This window comes from Haliotis rubra, unplaced genomic scaffold (assembly GCF_003918875.1).
Source record: "Haliotis rubra isolate DU_JTF1 unplaced genomic scaffold, ASM391887v1 Scf185, whole genome shotgun sequence".
Classification (NCBI taxonomy): domain Eukaryota; kingdom Metazoa; phylum Mollusca; class Gastropoda; order Lepetellida; family Haliotidae; genus Haliotis; species Haliotis rubra.
Window position 1 is genome coordinate 1,570,535 of NW_025765836.1, and position 19,630 is coordinate 1,590,164.

Genomic DNA, 19,630 nt, shown 5'->3' on the forward strand with positions numbered 1-19,630 from the left:
TACTAAACGTCAACCCCGCCAAGACTGAAGCGTTGGAAATCTGTCTGGAGTTTGTCTGCACCTGCCTGATAGCCAGGCAGACAATATGAAGTTTGAAATAGCGAAACGGCGTTTAAAAGGGGAAAGTTTTAACCAAGCATCTGAGATGTTATCTTCAGCTCAGCGCCAAACCGTTCTCATTGAGGGTACATACTGGCGCATATTGTAACGTGCGCACCACACGAGCGGCGCTCGCGAGTAAAGGTGAAAGGTCGTGTTGCATCTGCTGCCAACGCTCCGGTTCTATATATAGCAGCAGTATGTCTGCCTGTACTTGGGCTCGGATGACAGGGAAGGCTTGGCAGAACAGGGCCAAATTCCTCGCAGGAAAAGATTTCGCTGAATGGTAAGGCATAGATTTTACGCTATCTGTTAGTTAAGGTCATCCATTACGTACTGGTCATTCAGCCATATTGAAGGTAAACTTGCGCTGATACCGTGGAACTATGTTTTGTGTTTAACGCCGCTGACCGTTTTCGTCAGAACACGGATAGTGCTGTGCATAAACAGCGGAGATAAGTAAGTAATGGCGGACGAAGAGGGGGCTGCTTGTTTGTGAAAGCTGTTCACGTGAGAGTGTGTTTTTCATCCATGTATCTACCCTGAGTCACGGTGTCCACGCATCCCAACCTTATAGTCACCCTAAATGTATGTAGCTATCAGACGTTGTGTATTCTGAGCAGGTAACAACAATTTGTTGTCTAAAGTATGCTTATGTTTACCAGAAAGTATGATTTACCTTGAGCTATTTATATATCAAGCTATTTTTTATGTATCAGACAAGAGCTATACTCTTGCTGCCGTGAGCCCACAACACGAACTAGTTGTTATTTGTCTGGTGTTTATGACTCTTACAAGATATTGTGTGTAATACTGGACGATGCATTAATACCACGTATTGCTACGCGAATAACATACTTACAAATGTACCATACACAGAATGCCGTAAATACGTCGTTTCAAGTGAAGGAAAGCAGCCAGAACACTAGTGTTAATATTTAGTATGGGAGATCCAAGCAAAGAATTCTGCATCTTTTGCCAAAATATTACAAGCATTACGCGAGTTATGGTATCACAGTGACGTATTTGATTTCAAGGGGAGATTATGCTATCTTTGAGATGTTATGCCAGTCGCTATCATTTATGTAATATGTCAGAAACAGTGAAACCACAAGTCCGCCCAAAACATTAGTGTCAGGATAGTGATAGATGTCAGGACTATCTGATTTGGGTCCAATACGCACCTGTTGATGTCGGCCATAGCAGCTGCACTTTGAACTTTCACATTTTGCAGATGATAACATTAAGTTATTTAGATTTCATAGGACAGAACAGGTCATACTGACATGTCATAGTGACACAAAGATTCTCACCGCGATGTCATCTACTCCACAATGTCGAATAGAAATACGTCATTGTTATCGCGTCCACTTTGTCCTTGACCTTAGCGAACGTCCTGCCCGTCAAATGTTGCAGTAATTGTTCATACAGCAATTGTCAGCTTCCTGAGTGCTGTACATCCCAGGTCTATCCATGTCCCATTTGACTCATATAGTTTAGGATGTTTTGATTTGCTATGTGATTATTTGATCACTCCGTCTAAATGCAATTATTCGTTATATAGAAACCCAGAAGATATCCCAAATGACTTAACGGTATTCTTTTCATGTATGCATCTACTATATGTCATTTCAGATGTGATCATTTTGTAACTGCAAAAATGGTATATGATATCGACATCAATGAACGGAAATTGGTTCGCAACATTATGTGAGTATTGCGTCTTAATACAAATAGAAAACGCCAGTGAATAAGTGTCGATAACTACCGAAACAGATTCCAATGGTAGAAAAGACCAAACTGAGGTGAAGACTACAGGAATAGACCACTGACGATAACACCAGGTGCTCACAATACGCGTGACGTCGTAATACAGTGACACCACAGAATGGTACCACAAAAGTCTTGTGTTCCGTGAGAGAGATATGTGTAACTATCACGTTGACTTTACGTAACCGTAATCATTTAGCAGTAAATGTGCTGCTAAATATATTATAAGATGCACTGTATGTCAAACAAAGTAAGATTTTATTGTGGATCATGAATTTTCAATAGATGTTTGAAAACTTGGACTGTCCTCAATACAAAACCGATAGTGGTAGCAAAATAAGCAATAGTTACGTGGGAAAGAGATCCGTGTAACCATCACGCTGACTTGAAGTAAAGTGAATCGTTTCCCAATATATGTGCTCCTCAATATATGCACTCCTTGTCAAAGAAAAACAGAATTAATTGTGGGTGAAGTCTCATTAGATGGTTGAAAAATTAGACCGACCTGTATGCTGACTAGTACACACACACACACACACACACACACACAAACTCACTCACTCACTCACTCTCTCTCTCTCTCTCTCTCTCTCTCTCACGAAACACGCGCATACAGCATTTTTTCACCCATTAAATCCTAATGCATGGAAATTACTGACGAAAGCAAAACTGGTGTTTCTTTCGGAAATATGAGTGACTTGTCGCTCTGCAAAAGAGAGTATAGAATTCTTCTTGGTGGTAGTTAAGATGAGACAAACAAGGACTGGTTATATGATTGTATTATAACATATTTGACTCGGTAAGTTTTGATCGTTAAATCTGCAGTGTTTCGGACACTATTTTCACCCTAGTAACATTTTGATAAAGTTCCTAATTTTGGGGTCAAGTCCTGTTTTCTAGTGTATCATTTATCCCCACCGTCGGTTTAGAATAAGGGCGCATTGCGTAGCTTGTTCGAGGTATAGGTGAAGTTAGCTGTAATCCGACCTAGGAACATATTTAGCGAAGTATGTAATAATTAGTTGTGATCCCGTTCTCTTCCAAGGTAGTGTTGGATGTTGCATAACTACCATGCCGTGAGAGACCAAAACAACACGTGTTAGTAATACAGCAACAGGTTACTTGCAGACAAGTGAATATATTCCTGTTATGTACATTCACTACCTGCCAAACCTGTCACTTCTCTTTGAAGTTATTATGTTTTCTTGAAGCTTCACGGTGAATAGAAGCGCACTTGGAAGCAGTGTGTTACAAGCCAAATCTACATTGTCTGGTATCTGCGCCAGGGAAACCACAGTTCTTCTTCTCATAGCCTTGTACACGTGGTGTGTTCCAGCTGATTGTCGGTGCATTGCTATGACGACGTGACACCGTTGTTGCCTAGCTGCACGTGGTGGCAGTCTGTGTTGTATTAAGGTCACATTGTTTCTGCCGCATTAGTGAGGTCAGACAGTTGACAGACTTTGTCAGTGTTGCATTGTCAAGGTCACACGTTTATCGGTTTCTGTGTTGTACTCCCTCCCGAGGTCAGCTGTTCACAGGGTTAAAACTCCCTCCGAGGTTACACTGTTGACAGTGTTAGTCTGTGTTGTACTTCCGAGGTTACACTGTTGACAGGGTTAGTCTGTGTCGAGCTTCCGAGGTTATAATGTATGCAGTGTTAGTCTGTGTTGTACTTCCCAGGTTACACTGTTGACAGTGTTAGTCTGTGTTGTACTTCCGAGGTTACACTGTTGACAGGGTTAGTCTGTGTCGTACTTCTGAGGCTACATTGTTGACAGGGTTCGTCTGTGTTGTACTTCCGAGGTTACACTGTTGACCTGGTTAGTCTCTGTTTTACTACTGAGGTTACAGTGTTGACAAGAAGAGTCTTGTTATACTTCCGAGGCCACAGTGTTGACAGGAATAGACGTGTACTTCTGAGGTTACAGTGTTGACAGGGACAGTCTTGTACTTCCTAGGCCACAGTGTTGACAGGAATAGACGTGTACTTCTGAGGTTACAGTGTTGATAGGAATAGCCTTATAATTCCGAGGTTACAGTGTTGACAGGGACAGTCTTGTACTTCCGAGGTTACAGTGTTCACATGAATAGTCTGCGTTGAGCTCATCCAGTTGTCAATAGATGTCTGCCTTATATTGTGAGGTCACACTGAATTGTATCAGCAAGAATTTGTATATTTTACTGAGGGCACATATTTGGATAGAATATTTGTATTGTATGCTGTAACATATCGCGTTACAGTGGTTGTACTGTTGGATACCAAAGATAAATACTTTCCGTGAGATGGGCATCTGTTTGAAGAGTAAGACATCATTTCCTACAGCGATTAAGTTGTATATGGTAAATGGGATACGCATATCGTTGCTGAATAGTGAATACCATCTTCATTCCATGTGTATCCATCACCACGTCTATGTTTCATTTCTCGTCAAACTGTTTCATTATGTTCGTCCCCGATTCATTCATCGTGACTAACGAATTGCCTGCTTTTAAATTTGGTGCTATGACTTTTTCGGTATTTAAATGACAATGTAATGTATATATGCTTTTGAAATAAAACTCATTCTGAGTGTTTACTTACAATGTTTATGAATGCAAACTTGTTCTCGTCACTATATGGCTGGAATAATGCCGATGTGAAGTAAAACCCAACTCAACTCAACTCAACTCAACTCATCGTGAGTTCATTATAATTTGCCCGCGTGTACATTGCTGTATAGCATAAGAAGCCACTGACTGCCCCCACAGACAGCCGGGCTGAAGAAAGTATACACCCATGTTTGAAGGTGGCTAAAGATCAAGCCGACGTATGGATAGTGGTGTATGTGACATGGACATCATTGTTTGGTTAAAATCCAATTTCAAATGCATACTTTCTTTTTCTTTACTTTATTCTGTATTCAGACAATTCTACAGTATGTTTGGATTTGTTTATCTAGATCCGGTTTAGTCCGAATTAATATACGTAATTAGTTAACTAATGTAAAAGTAAACATGCGAGAACCGTTTACGTAATAATTACACTAATATCGAGTCAGAATTTTGGTGGCTGTGTAAATACATTACGGAAGGCAGGAGTGAATTTACCATGACTTAGCGCATATAGCGGAGTTATCGGAGACTAGCACAGTGCTTGTTGTTTATCCTGCTACACAGAAATGTCAGATACGTTGTACGTCTTCAAGGATCTGTCTGTAAAGGTGAAATACTGGCTGCCTATCGTATGACCACAGGCTAATGGGCGTGACAGGGGAAAGAGATACACAGATGCTTGCTGCTCAGGCCTATGAATACCTGATTGTTTTCCAGTTGAGTTTCCAGTGGTGGAGTGTACTGGTTAACACTGGTTTGATAAACACACTTGTGGTTTTACACCAGGGAAACATGAGTTACATCCTTGTATACACTGGTAATATGCACGTCCTAGGATAACGGTTTGTATTGTTATCTTGGCAGTGTTTGTTTATGTAGTTTGAAGAATATGTCAATGTATCTGCAGAGGACACCTTTGCACAGTATATACATTATATATGTAGATCTTGTACATCTTAAACTTGCACACTTACAGTACTAGTAATTTAAACACACGGGCTGTGAGATAGAAGAACACTTGTTGAAATGTTGTTCCATAAAACGTGCTATTATTATTACACATCAGTTTTACTATGGATTGAGGACTAGTGATCATACTGTCGTCTTATATTACATACTGTACTCCTATATTACATGCTGTACTCCCATATTACATACTGTAGTCCTATATCACATAAGGTAGTCCTATATTACATGCTGTACTCCCATATTACATACTGTAGTCCTATATTGCATAAGGTAGTCCTATATTACATACTGTACTCCTATATTACATGCTGTACTCCCATATTACAAACTGTAGTCCTATAGTACATAAGGTAGTCCTATATTACATATTGTAGTCCTATATTACGTACTGTAGTCCAATATCACATACTGTACTCCTATATATATCAGGTATCGACTCTTCAAATGCAAACTCAATGTCAGTGCGCTATTACTGAAGAGGAACAATTTTTCAGATCCCACGTCGTGTAATACCATTATTAAGAAACATGATATTTGTACTAACCATGAACCATAATCTGATAAGCAAGATGCCACCTATTCATAAATTCTAATTTATTTCCGTTGTTTTCCTACAATATGAAAAAATAAATACGTGCTCTGTAGTAAACGTGGTCGGGTTGCATAATGTCCGGTTTGTATTTCTTTCTCTGTGTGTCCTCTGGAAATCATTCTGTTCACGGTGCCAAAATGAATACAGCTCAGCCTCGATGATTTTGTAAAGGATTTTCTAAATTTGACAAATTTGACATAGTTAAACAATTCTTCCCGAATTTAAAAAACCCCAAACATTTGTTAATATTTTTATGGATTACATGTGTTACTAAAATCCTATTTTGTTGTTTTCAGGATCTGAATTTGGCCCTGTTTTCTCCAAGAGGAAACCTTTCATCATGGCGCATGTGCTTCAACTTCTGTCCAGGGAGAAGCGAAACAAAACAAGCTTATGAGTGACGAGAGTGACGACAGCGTCGACACTGTCATTTCCGCTCTTGATTCCCGCCTTTTGCAGTCCCTATCTGCTTCCGACTCTCTGTCTCCTGAAGACGTCCTTCCCAAGACCCCCACTTCTGACAGTGGAAATACCGAGCAATTAGACGCCATGGGTAATCGTCATGGTGGAGACAAGAAGAAGAAAAAAGAAGACGAGAAGCATACAGAGAAACCTGAGGACAAACCCAAGCGAAAAGGGAAGAGGTCCAAAGGTAAATCAAAGAGACATTCACAACATGTTGAAGGAGAGGGTTCTTCGGGACATGGTCCAGGTGCCTGCGCCTCTCCTTCCAGTTCAAGTTCTAAACCCAAATCTAAGAGACCTGATGTTTTGGCCGACTTGGGAACCCAGGCTTCTGGATCACCTCTGGGAAGTCCAGGAAGTTCCCAAGGTACATGGTCACATGATGACGAATCGGATGTGAGTACAGTCGGGTACAGTACTCCTCTTTTATCAACTCCTCAAGTCCAACGATATGTTTTACCAAAACAGTCACCGGTCCAGACCTCTACTGAGAGGTTGGAGGAGCTTGGTCGGTCAATTGAGAGAACTATTATAGACAATCTGTCTGACAGACCTCCAGGGGAAGAAGGTGCTGCTGCTGCTTCTCCGCCATCCACAACATCTACAACTGAAAGCAAAGGAAAACGAAACGTAAAGAAAAAGAGGGCACTAGGCCAGGCTGTACTGGACAGTGACAGCTTCACTCTACCACTTCAGGATATCAAACATGATAAGGCAGCTACAGTCTCACCTCAAGCAAAGAGACTAAATGTGGGCAGCGAAAAAATATCTCTCCGTGCTTCTCAAGAGTGCCCTGTGTCACCATGGCTGCGGGATGATGACACGCCAATCGATGAGGAGCAGATGGATGAAATGTTTATCAGCTGTATTGACCTGTCTTACAACCTCGCTGACATTTGTTCTGAGAAGGAGTTTACAGAATATGGCTCACTTGAATCAAGAAAGCAGACAAACACTGATTCATCTCGATCAAAAGAAACATCATTGTCACCACGAATTGCCAGGAAAACAGTACAATCAAACTCGTCACCCTTACCAAAACGCGTTGTATCAAAGATAAAAGCAGCCGATTCGAGGGACACTCCCCCCAAATCTGATTCGTCCACTTCCACTCTTGCAGAAATTGGACTTGATACTCGGGAAGAGGCTAGGAGTTTGGATTGCCTGGATTCTACAGATATTTCTGGGAGGGGCACAGACACGCTTAAACAAAGCGCCATTGTTGAAGCTGATACACACGAACATTCTGTGACGACATCATGTGTCATTAACAGCGGATCGGGTGCTAAACCTAAAGACGCACAAAAAACAAAGAAATCTGGAAAATCGAAAAAGAAATCGAAAAAGAAAAAGAATAGATACACTAACACAAGTGTAACTGACATTCCGTTAATAAAAGAATCTTCAGATTCAACGGGAGTAAGTTCTGGAGATAAGGGGAATATAGATTCCGCTTCTGAAAGCCCGGGACATACTACAATCACAGTGAATGATAATTTAGAACTAAGTGCAGAAAGTGCATTTTCAAAAGCAGTTGACAACAGTCAAGCAAAACTGCCAGTGACAGACAGTATTCTCGACCAAACGTCAACATGTCTCAATTCAGAGAAAACATTGAAAGATAAAAGTCAAATTTCTGAACCTTTATTGGACATGTCTAAATATACCATCACAAAAATGGAAGAACAAGTTCAAGATAACAGAAGGAATACTGAGGCTGTGAATGAAGATATTTCTGACGAATCAAACACCATGTCCCCAGAAGTAGCCATTTCTGATGTTAGTTCTGACGTTATAAAATCAATCTCAGATAGTAAAAGCACAAATGAGATTGAAAACGGCCAACCTCTCAAAGACACCAGTGAAAGTGCAACAAGCGAAAGTGTTACAAGTGATGGGAAGGTTGATGACACAAAACAGGGCACACCTGAACGGACTGATCAAGCGGGTGAAAATCTTTCTCCTTCAGAGCCTGCATCACCTAAGCATGTACCTCCCCCAAGTCCCTCAGCTATGGATGCACTTGCTGAAGTAGATGAGGAGGACGAAGAGGCACTGGACTCATTGGAACAAACAACACAACTAAATGAGGTCCAACTGTTTGGTGAAACAGTTTTTAAACGACTTTCAAGTCTAGTGGAAAGTCAAAGTCAAGATGAAGACATAGATGACAGATTCAAAGATTTCTCAGATAGTGTTGATCCCGAGGATGCAGATCCTAGACCTGTGAATTTAGGAACAATGGGTCTTGTTGGCGATGATTTGGATGGATCTATAGGAACCAAGACGCCAGAGGTATCACCTGAACATGAGGTGCGACTAGAGACAAGTCCACCCAAAGAAATTGTTGAAGAAACTATTTTACCTGCTACAGTGAAAATTGTTGAGAGATCAGTTGTATCTATACCTGCTGAGACAATTGAGGATGTTTCTCCAATTTCCATGAAGAAAGTTGATGAATCATACATAGAAGACAAAGACGGATATATCATTGATGACGGTACCTTAAAATCAAAGAAGAAGAGGAAATCAGGCAAAAAGAAGAGTGGAAAAGACAAAAGCAAATCCAAAAATGACACACAGGGGAATGTAGTGAGGAAACCAGAAATACCTGTTGAGTTAAAGCAAGTTGAAAACACGCATGATTCAGCAGCAAAGACTAAATCCGATGAAGGGAACACTGTCAGTGAGACTTATGAATCAGAAAAAGAGAACAGTCCTCCAAAGAGGGAGTCTCAGCAGATCCAAGATGTTATTGAAGCCTATGGACTTGAAAATATTGTTGGCGTCAGTGTGGAAAAGTTGTCCGATGACCACAGTGTGGCATTAGTTGATGACAACGCATTGAAGGAAAGTGAATACCTCTTGCCACGACCTCTATATGAGAGTGATGATGACTCTGATGACAGTTGTGATAGCAGGTCAAGATCTTCAGGAGATCCCAGCACTTCCAGTTTGGAGGTATGTTCTCGACGAATTCCCGAAATCGAGGAGACCTTCAGTGAACTCTTATCTGTGAAGCATATTCTTGAGGACTTGGAAGACAGGACCCCTACCGAAGAAACATTACCCTCTTTTATAAGCTCGGAAGGACTGAGGTCGCCACCGGATTATTTCAATAGTCGGCGATCGAGGATGTCCCCAGCTATCACTGACCGGACAGAATCTGATTTAGACATATCAGAACAAAGAGATGATATCAGTACCGACAGCATGTATGCCGACGACGAAGATGATGGTGCAAGTGAGGTGTTATTCAGTCGTAGCTACAGTGAACCTGATGGCAATGAAGTCGTCGTCAGCTGCACCTTCTACAACACACAACATAACAACAACACCAACGACAGTGACGACTTTTGGGAGGATTACACAACAGCGGATGAGAGTTTCAAACAGATCGAGATCTCAGCGGACGCGGCGTCGTCGACCTTCCAGAATGCACGGAAACAGATGCACGACATCCACCAACATCTGCAGGACCTGCGACGTCAAATGGAACATCTACAGGAGGAGGTGGAGCACGCCACCTTAACGCCCGAGTATTCTATGGACTCAGAGGATAAAAGACCCATCACTGAATAACGTGTATTCCTTAATGAATTGACTTTTGAATTCTACATTAAATGACATTATAATGAATGTATGACAGCTATTCAAGGGATTTATCAATAATATATTGATTATACAAATCAGGAGTGAGGTGGGGGAGGAGACGATTCTGTATACAGTGAACCTCGTTAATACGGACCTCATTTATTCGAAAACACCTCCTTGCACATGATTACTCACACATTCAAAGATTACTCCAAACCAATCATTAGTCATTTTGTTTCACTCGACTTAATGCGGTTCGCATTCACGGAATTTCACTGTATATCTAAATACGTAAGAAGAAAGTGCTGTTAATATTAAGATACCATGTACATTACTTAACTGGGAACTCGAAAATACATGTACTGAGACAACCAGTATTGTCCCTCAAGGCTGTGAGCGAGGTGACTATTTTCTAACATTTATGGTCCCAAGTCACCAGGAGTTGGTTGGTGTTATATTTTACTGTCCCAGTTTACAGTTCAACAGTTGACACTGATGACAACGTTATCCCAGTTACTTCATCATAAGACTTGCGTTCCTATCACAGCATAATTCATTAACGAGTCATTCAACTACTTTTCCTTACGTAATTGAACTAGATTTAACTGCAGGTTACCATGGCAATACAATCTCGGAAGACGCAGATCTTTCATTCAGCCAGGCTGGCCTGGAAATCGCTCATTAAATTAGTTTCTATATATTTCTGAATTACCACAAGCTACCATGACGAAAGTCCTTTATCTTTCTACCCACGCTGGATTAGGCGATAATTTAATGACTTTCAAACCAACTTTTACAACACCATGGGGTAGAATGTTTGATCCTTGAACAGTTGATGTTCAAGTTGCAATGAATATGTCGAACTGAACTGGCCAGTACCAGTATGAACTCTACGTGCACTACCGTGTACCCCTGTTTATTGATAATAGATTCTTCCAAAACACGATATCGACACAGATATTTAAGTCTTCGGGTGTGAAGACGAGATTTTACGTTCGCTTCAAATATTTTCTTCCAGTTCGCCGCAGTCACTCCGCATCATGGCATATCCATCTGCATTGTACACTTTCACACTATTGTTGCGCTTCATGACAGAGGGTTGGATTTATTTGGGAACATGGAATGAGATGTAATATATAAACAAAGATCTGGAAAGATCTTGGGGCGTCTAATCGCGTCCTATGTTCAGAAATTACTTTTGAATACTTTTGGGATGATTCTGGAACCACCAGTAAATGCTATAATACTATCAAACCAGCTATGTATTTCCAAGACCAAGCCCAGGTTGATTATCGCCATTGACAGATGTTCTTGTTGTTTTATTTTGGTTCAATTTCCGACATTAAAGGAGCAGTTTTGTTTTCTGCATGACGAAAACCCGGCTCTTATAGAAAATCGCGTATATTTGACGAGTAATATTTTCTCAACAGAAATCAAAATGAATTTTTGTATTTGGGAAAAAATAACATACCTTTGAAACTATTTGGTTTTGTTTGGTATGAGAACGTTGTAGCTCAGATAACGATGTACGAGTCCATGGGTAGGCCGAGGAAGAAAAGCGAAGAATTCAGAACGTGTTGTGACGAGAGTGACATTTGTACCTTTCACATTTAGCTGATTAAGTATTATTAATATGTGTACATTTTTAACTAGCTTGAGCATTATTAGACCTGGGGTTGGATTGTAATATGTCGAACTTCTTTGTTTGAACTCTAATATTTTTTGTCAACTATTGATTAAAACATATTTAAATATCAACCCCTAAGCTTTGTAATTATTGTTTTGACGTTATACACATGCTAAGCTGATGTAGTTTATTTCTGTCGTGTAATCATGTAAAATCGTGTATTATGCTATCTAAAGTTTCGGTTCAGTTCGGGTCTAGGTACTTGAGCTACAAGAAATACGAGACGTAAAACCAATACGCACTTTAAACTGTTTCTTGTCTTGTCACAGTAACAATGCATCTAAATATAAAACCTTCTCTTTAAAACACTTGAACTGCAATAGTGTTGAAATGAATGTTGGGATGTGTTTGTATCAAATGCTTTGTCGTTCAAGGAATGAAATACACACAGCTAAACACATTTCACAGCGAATGACTGGGCGACTGGGCTACCTGTTTCACCCTTCTTGTTATTGTTCATACAGTTTGGTATGTTTTTAAAGGGATGGATACATTCTTTTATTGGTAATTCACTTATGCTTGGACCGCCTCCGCGGTGTAGTGGTTAGAGCGTCCGCCCGGAGAGCGGAAGGTCGCGGGTTCGATTCCCGACCGCGTCATACCAAAAGACGTTAAAATATGGTACTTGTTGGTCCCTGCCTGGCGCTCGGCATTATTGGGTACAACAAGGACTGGTCGGCTCGGAGTCAGTATACTGTGTCTGAGTGGGGTATTCATGCTTCACTGCGGCATGGTATCTCAGTGAGCTAGCACTATAAAACCAGCTTAAGTCTGGGCTAGTACAAGCAGCCGCACATACACATTCACACGCATGCACGTCGTCATATCAGCGAAATATTCTCAAGCACGACGTTGAACCCAATTTCACCTCACCTCACCTCACCTCACCTCACCTCACGTATGCTTGTGTGCGTTGTCGTATATCTACGTAATAATATTTACACATATGGGAAATCGAACTTCTGTGCACAGCTGGTCGAATCAGCGCTTTACCTACTGGGTAAGGCAAAGAGTGCAGTGGTTAGCATGAATACTGGTCCACCTCGGTAGGGCACATGAATAGGTACAGTTAACTAGGGATCGTAATTATAGTTATCACAAAATATTTTTACAAGCGAACACAGGAATTAACCAGATATAACTGGATAACAGTGCGACTGTTTGATTCTTTATCACTACTGAATTCCGATTTTGTTGAGACCATCAAATGAGTGAGTGAAGGAGTGGGTGAGGTTTTACACCGCTTTCAGCAATATTCTAGCACTAAAAAAGCGGTGGACACAAGAAATGGACTTCATACACTGCATCCATGTAGAAACCCGGATCTTCGCCCCGACGAGCGAACGATTTAATCATTGGGCAACCCAAGACCTGCCACTGAGACCAACAAGATATAAGTTAACAACCTCATTAATACAGATGACCCATATTGCCTTCCGTATTCTGTAAGCGTTCTCAATATAAAGTGCAATAAAATGGGTGCAGGAATTCTATAGGAAATCCGTAAGGACGAATATACTAAATGAGGTCATTGTCCTCTTAAAGGAGCCTCATATTGAAGTCATCCCGCTTGACCGGTTACATTTCTATAGATCTGTCTTAATGATGCCAAGGTCAATCTCGTGTAGACGTGTTCCAGTCACAGCAGGCCATCGTCTCTGGAGGTAACAATGCGGCTTTTCGCACTTCGTGTCACTGAACACACCAGCGACCCATGGCATTGTAATTGAAAAGTGGAAGATACATTGGGTGAAAACTTGGACACAAGGGTGGTAACACACCGTAGTTGAACTATCGAAAGTTGTTTCGCACAGATTGTATTATCCAGTTTTACGACGACAGGATGTAAACCTGAGGCTGGCAACCAAGGTTTTGATAGCACGAATACCAATACGATGACACACACATTGTAAAGGCCTGATCCAAAATATAGTCACCTAAGAGTTCTGGTGATTAATACTGAAAGAGACAAAGTACATGTAACAGTACGTAGTCAAACATGGCACGCACGCACGCACGCACGCACGCACGCACGCACGCACACACACACACACACACACACACACACCGAAGATATTTCACCAAGATGACAGCAGGCTGTGATTATACGAATCTGCAACAGAGACACCGTTGGTTAATATTATGGTTAACGTCTAAAGAATTCGAACTTCAAAGGCACTAAGTCGCCCTGTCTGAAAACCTTATCTATCAAGTCGCCTCGTACGACAAGTTCATTTAGCCAGTGACCACATGCAATCTAAAATTCCACGGAGCCGTGTTCAAGGTTGGGCGGTCCCCTCATCTCGTACATCGGTAACTGTGCGTGGTTTGTGATCAATGGTGAAATAGCTTATGATTTATGTCCGAAAAAATGCACATACAATTGTCAACATTTACTTTTTTAATTTAATACAAACATCAATGATTCATACAAAAATACTAACTGTGAAATATTGATTTATATAAACTTATAGCACTTAGAACCACTGATTTGTAACACGTTCAACTGCAATACAGAAGAATGACACAGGATCAGAAATAAGAACCAGATAACCTGTTTGTTTTCCTATACTTTCTTCGCATAAAGGCTGGTGTAATGCCTTGAGTGAGTGAGTTGGGTTTTACACCGCTTTTAGCAATATTCCAGCAATATCAGGGTGGGGGACACCAGAGAAGGGGTTTACACATTCTACCCATATGGGCTGCGTCAACGTAGGAGTGAGTGAGTTGGGTTTTACACCGCTTTTAGAATATTCCAGCAATATGATAGCATGGGACACCAGAAATAGACTTTACACATTTGACCCATGCGGGGAATCGAACCCGGGTCTTCGGCATGATGAGCAAACACTTTAACCACTAGGCTACCCCACCGCCCATCAAACCTAGGAATCAGTTAACCGAGAGCAATAAACGCCCGCAAACCAGTAGGAAAAAATAAATGTCCATGGTTATTGCTTCTGCAACGCCGTTCGTCAAGCAAGGTACCTTGTTGTACCTGCAGTGCACTGCTGTTGTTCTTTATCTCTCGGTTCATTTCGATTGCAACATGCCATAGTAATTATTATTCCAAACTACATTAAACTTACGTCGACGACCGTGTCAATCACAGTGGTACCACCTATATACAGTGGTAATGTATATGTGTGAGATGAGTGTTCGATGCCCGAAGTTGTAGATCAAATACAAAATGTCTCGCACATGAAAATACACACATAATCATTGTTACAGAGATTGTAAACATATACGTTAAGTGTATCCAAGATTCCCAACGCCCGCCACATGTGAAACAAGACAGTACGTCGCTGGTATGAAAAGACGACTCAAACACTATATATTGTTGACGGCACGTCATATGACTAAAGTACTATGATTGACGTCATGCCATATGACGAAAAAATAAAATGGTTAACGGCATGTGATATGACTAAATATACTATGGTTGACGACATGTCATATGACAAAAATACTACGGTTGACGTCATGCCCTATGCTTGTAAGAATCAAACCAGTCTGGTAGGATGGCGGCAGTAAAAACAACAACAAATGGGCTTGTTTATAATATACATATATATGAGAAATAGGATGAGGGGCTTGTCACGTAGAATTCCAAATGTTTCTCAACGATTCTGTTTCAATTCATTCTTTGTGTGAAGTCCTTTATTAAAGTCAGACACTGAAACAAATTCCTGTGAAATATAAACGCCACTGAATCTCGATTATCGAAAATTACTTAAAAGGTTGGTCTTTGTTTGAAGTCTGACGCAGCATAGCAGTTTCGATTTATATAAAACAATATTTTTTTAAAAATTAAGCAGCAAGGTGGTCTATAAACAACGCTTTGTGATGGTATCTCTAGTTTCGTTACGCCCTTATTTAAAATGAATCGAGGAAACTATTCCTTACTAAAATGGACATACAATTACGAAATGAAATATATAAAACATTGTTATGATTTCTAAACTCTGACAAAAGTATTCATTTAAAATTGGGAGTCCATCCGTGAAATTGAAAGCCGCAGGGTAAAGAGACTTCTTCTTGCACTGAATGAAGGTGACAGATATTCAATGGTTCATACTCAGTCACTTCGCTGTAGATGGTGAACATGATTTCATTGTTAATAATGTAGTCAAGTCCTCACGTACATCGTTGGTGAAAGAGAAGTGATGATGGTATAATTTTAGACTATTAGCTCACCTGAATATAATGACGAGCTGTCCAATGAGTTTGCAAGGAGTGAGCGAGTGATGGAGTCAGGTTTGACGCCGCTTTTAGCAATATTCCATCAATATCACGACTGGGAACACCAGAAATGGGCTTCACACACTGTGCCCATGGTTTGGAGGTTGTGAAGGAATGAGCTTGAATACCTTAAATAGGTTACCAAGAACATACCGCATGCATAAGTACTGACAGATTTGAAAATGGATGTCGCACCGGCCCATGGGTTCACCTGTAGAGGTACTGACAGATTTGAAAATGGATGTCGCACCAGCCCATGAGTTCACCTGTAGAGGTACTGACAGATTTGAAAATGGATGTCGCACCAGCCCATGAGTTCACCTGTAGAGGTATTGACAGATTTGAAAATGGATGTCGCACCAACCCCAGTTCCATGTAGAGGTTGACAGATTTGAAAATGGATGGGAGGTATTGACAGATTTGAAAATGGATGTCGCACCAGCCCATGACTTCACCTGTAGAGGTATTGACAGATTTGAAAATGGATGTCGCACCAAGTTCACCTGTAGAGGAATTGATAGATTTGAAAATGGATGACTTCACCATGACTTCACCTGTAGAGGAATTGACAGATTTGAAAATGGATGTCGCACCGGCCCATGACTTCACCTGTAGAGGTATTGATAGATTTGAAAATGGATGTCGCACCAACCCATGACTTCACCTGAAGAGGAATTGATAGATTTGAAAATGGATGTCGCACCACCCCATGACTTCACCTGAAGAGGTATTGATAGATTTGAACATGGATGTTGCACCAGCCTTCCTTGTTCGAAAGTGTATAAATATACTTCCCTAAATGTTTTCTGTTTCTTTACAATATTTGTACTCGCCATATATTTTGTCTGGAATTATTCAATGTCACAATCGTCAGTATTCCTGCTGTATAACTGCTGATTATGTAGCGTGGAGTGGTCTATAGAATAACGCGACTAATGTTATAAGCACCTATGTGGTATGCTGACAACACAACCAACCAAGTCACCAACCCTACCCATCGATCCACTAAATCTCCTAAGGGCGGTGGGATAGCCTAGTGGCTAAAGCGTTCGCTCATCGCGCTGAAGACCCGGGTTCAATTCCCCACATCGGTACAATGTGCGAAGCCCATTTTTGGTGTCCGCCGCCGTGATATTGATAAAATCACTCACTCACTCATTTAATCTCCTATTAAAATGACTGACAATCTGACTAGTGGAGACAATGCGTGATACTAATCACACAGCTTTATTCAATTTGCAGATAAAAAAGCCTTATATTTAAATTTATTTCAGCAATTCTAGCCTTGTGCTAACAGCGCAAAGAAAAACATTTACAAACTATAGGTCAGTGTAGTCAGTAGGTTCCTTTTACACATAGCGTACAACAGGAGAAATGATAACATACTCTGTTTTTAAAGTTGAAATACTTATAAGCTATAATTTGCATTTCAATCTCTCTTATATATAAATATATGTTTCAGGGAAATATTTTAATTTTATGGCACATCGTCGGATGATGTTTCTATGGTCATCACACGTTTCGGACGACAGTGCTTACTCGGCTAAAGCGACAGTTGTTACAGACATTGCAACTTCTTCAATGATGGATTGTGTTTGGGATACAGTTTTCTTTTATAAGTTAGGTGTGATTAGAAAGATAATAAAAAATGGCCTTGAGGTCCGAAATACCATAATTATACATCATTTACACGATTTCGTTTTCTTTTAATGATAATTTTTATCGCAATGTTTCACATGAAATCATGAATATACAAAGTTCTTTGTTGTTTTCGTAACAGATATTTTTTTATGTCTACACGCCTCGAAATTTTGATAGAGTTCATATCAAATATTTCAATATTGATGATAAAATCTGCTGGTATTATATTTTCCCAGATATGTATTGAAATGTATAATTATACAACTATACGCATATTTCCCACATTCTAATACACTAACTCGAGTGAAAAGCAAAAAGAAATAACAAATATAAAATATTTGATGCAGAGTTCTGCCAACCGACTTTATCACAATTTCTATTATGGTTATCTGTTGAGGTGTAAAGACGAAGCTCACTTTAAATATTTGACAACAGGATGTGCCAGAGGCAGAGCAGCTAGGTGACTATTAGCGTCAATTTTCTGTATGACTGATTAATGACTATCGTCGTACGCTTTTGTAAATATGTTTGGTGGTAATTTTCTGTTAAGGGATGACATATAATGAACAAAAAGACACAATCCAGTATGGCCGCCGGCAAAGAATAATTATGTTTATCAGGGTAGATCGCGACAGCAATAATATACGAGACGAGACTGTACTATAAAAAACAAAGAGCACGTTGACATGATGGTTAAAGTGAGCCGTGGCTTCTAAGGAACCATTTTAACGATTGGACACCAGAGCCCAAGTGCTTTAACCTGTTTAACAAATGATCAACATTCAGCTTTCAGCATTTGTTTTGTTTTTGATAGTCGTATTTAAAAAAAAACTTTTCAAAAACCCAGTGCTTAACTTCAAGAACATTGCGTAAATCGCCACTGCATAAGGACCGTGATTATCGCTTTTTTCTTGTCTTTAGGTATGTAATAAATTCATATGGGACCAAATAGAGCACTTTTGTCAATCATATCAATATCATTTCCCCATGTTTATAGATCGACCATAGAATGATGGACCGTGGTTGAATCGCCAACTAAAGATATGACATTGATTAGAATATGTTTAATAATGTGTCATAACATCACGTTTGGTTTTCAAAATAGAATTTTTTGGTTATCTCGATCCTCGGATAACCCGAACCTTCCCCAGCTTCCACGAGTTCAACAAATCAACGCCCCACTGTAACCCTATTGTATGCTTAGAAAATGTAAGTCCAATCAGTTGTTTTGCAACAAGTGAGTGAGTGAGTTTGGTTTTACGCCACTTTTAGCAATATTCGAGCAATATGACGGCGGGGGACACCAGAAATGAGCTTCACACATTGTACCCATGTGGGGAATCGAACCCGGGTCTTCGGCGTGACGAGCGAACGCTTTAACCATCAGGCTACCCGCCCCTTTGCAACAAGTGTTACCTTGTACTCATATGTTAATATACACAATATATGTTCTGAAAACCTTGGATTCATTTCACTGAAAGCATATATTGTGTACATTTCACTCCCTGGTGCGTTTCCTATCTCTTTAATTCTGTTGAACTGGATCCAAAATAACATCCATTCATTTTGTCAGTTCTGTGTGCTCACCAGCGCAGCACTGACCTCGTTCATGCATTCCATCTAAATCATACATACTTCCCTAAATGTACCAACAATGACATCCTCACGTCAACTTTCATAATCTCTTAATCACCCATCGCAATTGAACCATAATTTATACAGATGTATTTCCAAAAACAGCTGACAGTAGGAACGTAACAATTTGAAAGGTTATACCGACAAGTATATTCCCACAATGTCGGGTACCGGGATGGCATACTCGCTCATTGTAACACAACAATTTCGTGATATGACACATGGAGATCGTCTCAATGTTCCGCGGCAATGCAAAGGGCCTGTCAGCCCATTACTGGGGCGCAACAATTTCACGTTTGACTTAACATTAAATTTCTAAATACACTCCTTCCCCATTTTTT

At 40.3% G+C, this 19,630-nt stretch overlaps 1 protein-coding gene across 2 annotated transcripts; it reads left to right on the top strand.

Moving 5' to 3' along the window:
* The first annotated feature begins 298 nt into the window (after positions 1 to 298).
* On the top strand, positions 299 to 11,842 carry LOC124273879 (dentin sialophosphoprotein-like). Of its 2 annotated transcripts, XM_046709225.1 has the most exons (3): positions 301 to 385; positions 1,735 to 1,809; positions 6,322 to 11,842. In XM_046709225.1, exon 3 carries the CDS (start codon positions 6,419 to 6,421, stop codon positions 10,070 to 10,072), a length of 3,654 nt encoding a protein of 1,217 aa, XP_046565181.1. In that variant the 5' UTR covers positions 301 to 385; positions 1,735 to 1,809; positions 6,322 to 6,418; the 3' UTR covers positions 10,073 to 11,842. The 2 variants fall into 2 exon arrangements, with proteins under 2 accessions (XP_046565180.1, XP_046565181.1); XM_046709224.1 differs by lacking the exon at positions 1,735 to 1,809 and having other exon boundaries at positions 299 to 385.
* Positions 11,843 to 19,630: the final 7,788 nt, after the last annotated feature.

Bases quoted from the DNA above. Each gene is read 5' to 3' on its own strand.
- LOC124273879 (XM_046709224.1), top strand. From the start codon at position 6,419: ATGAGTGACGAGAGTGACGACAGCGTCGACACTGTCATTTCCGCTCTT.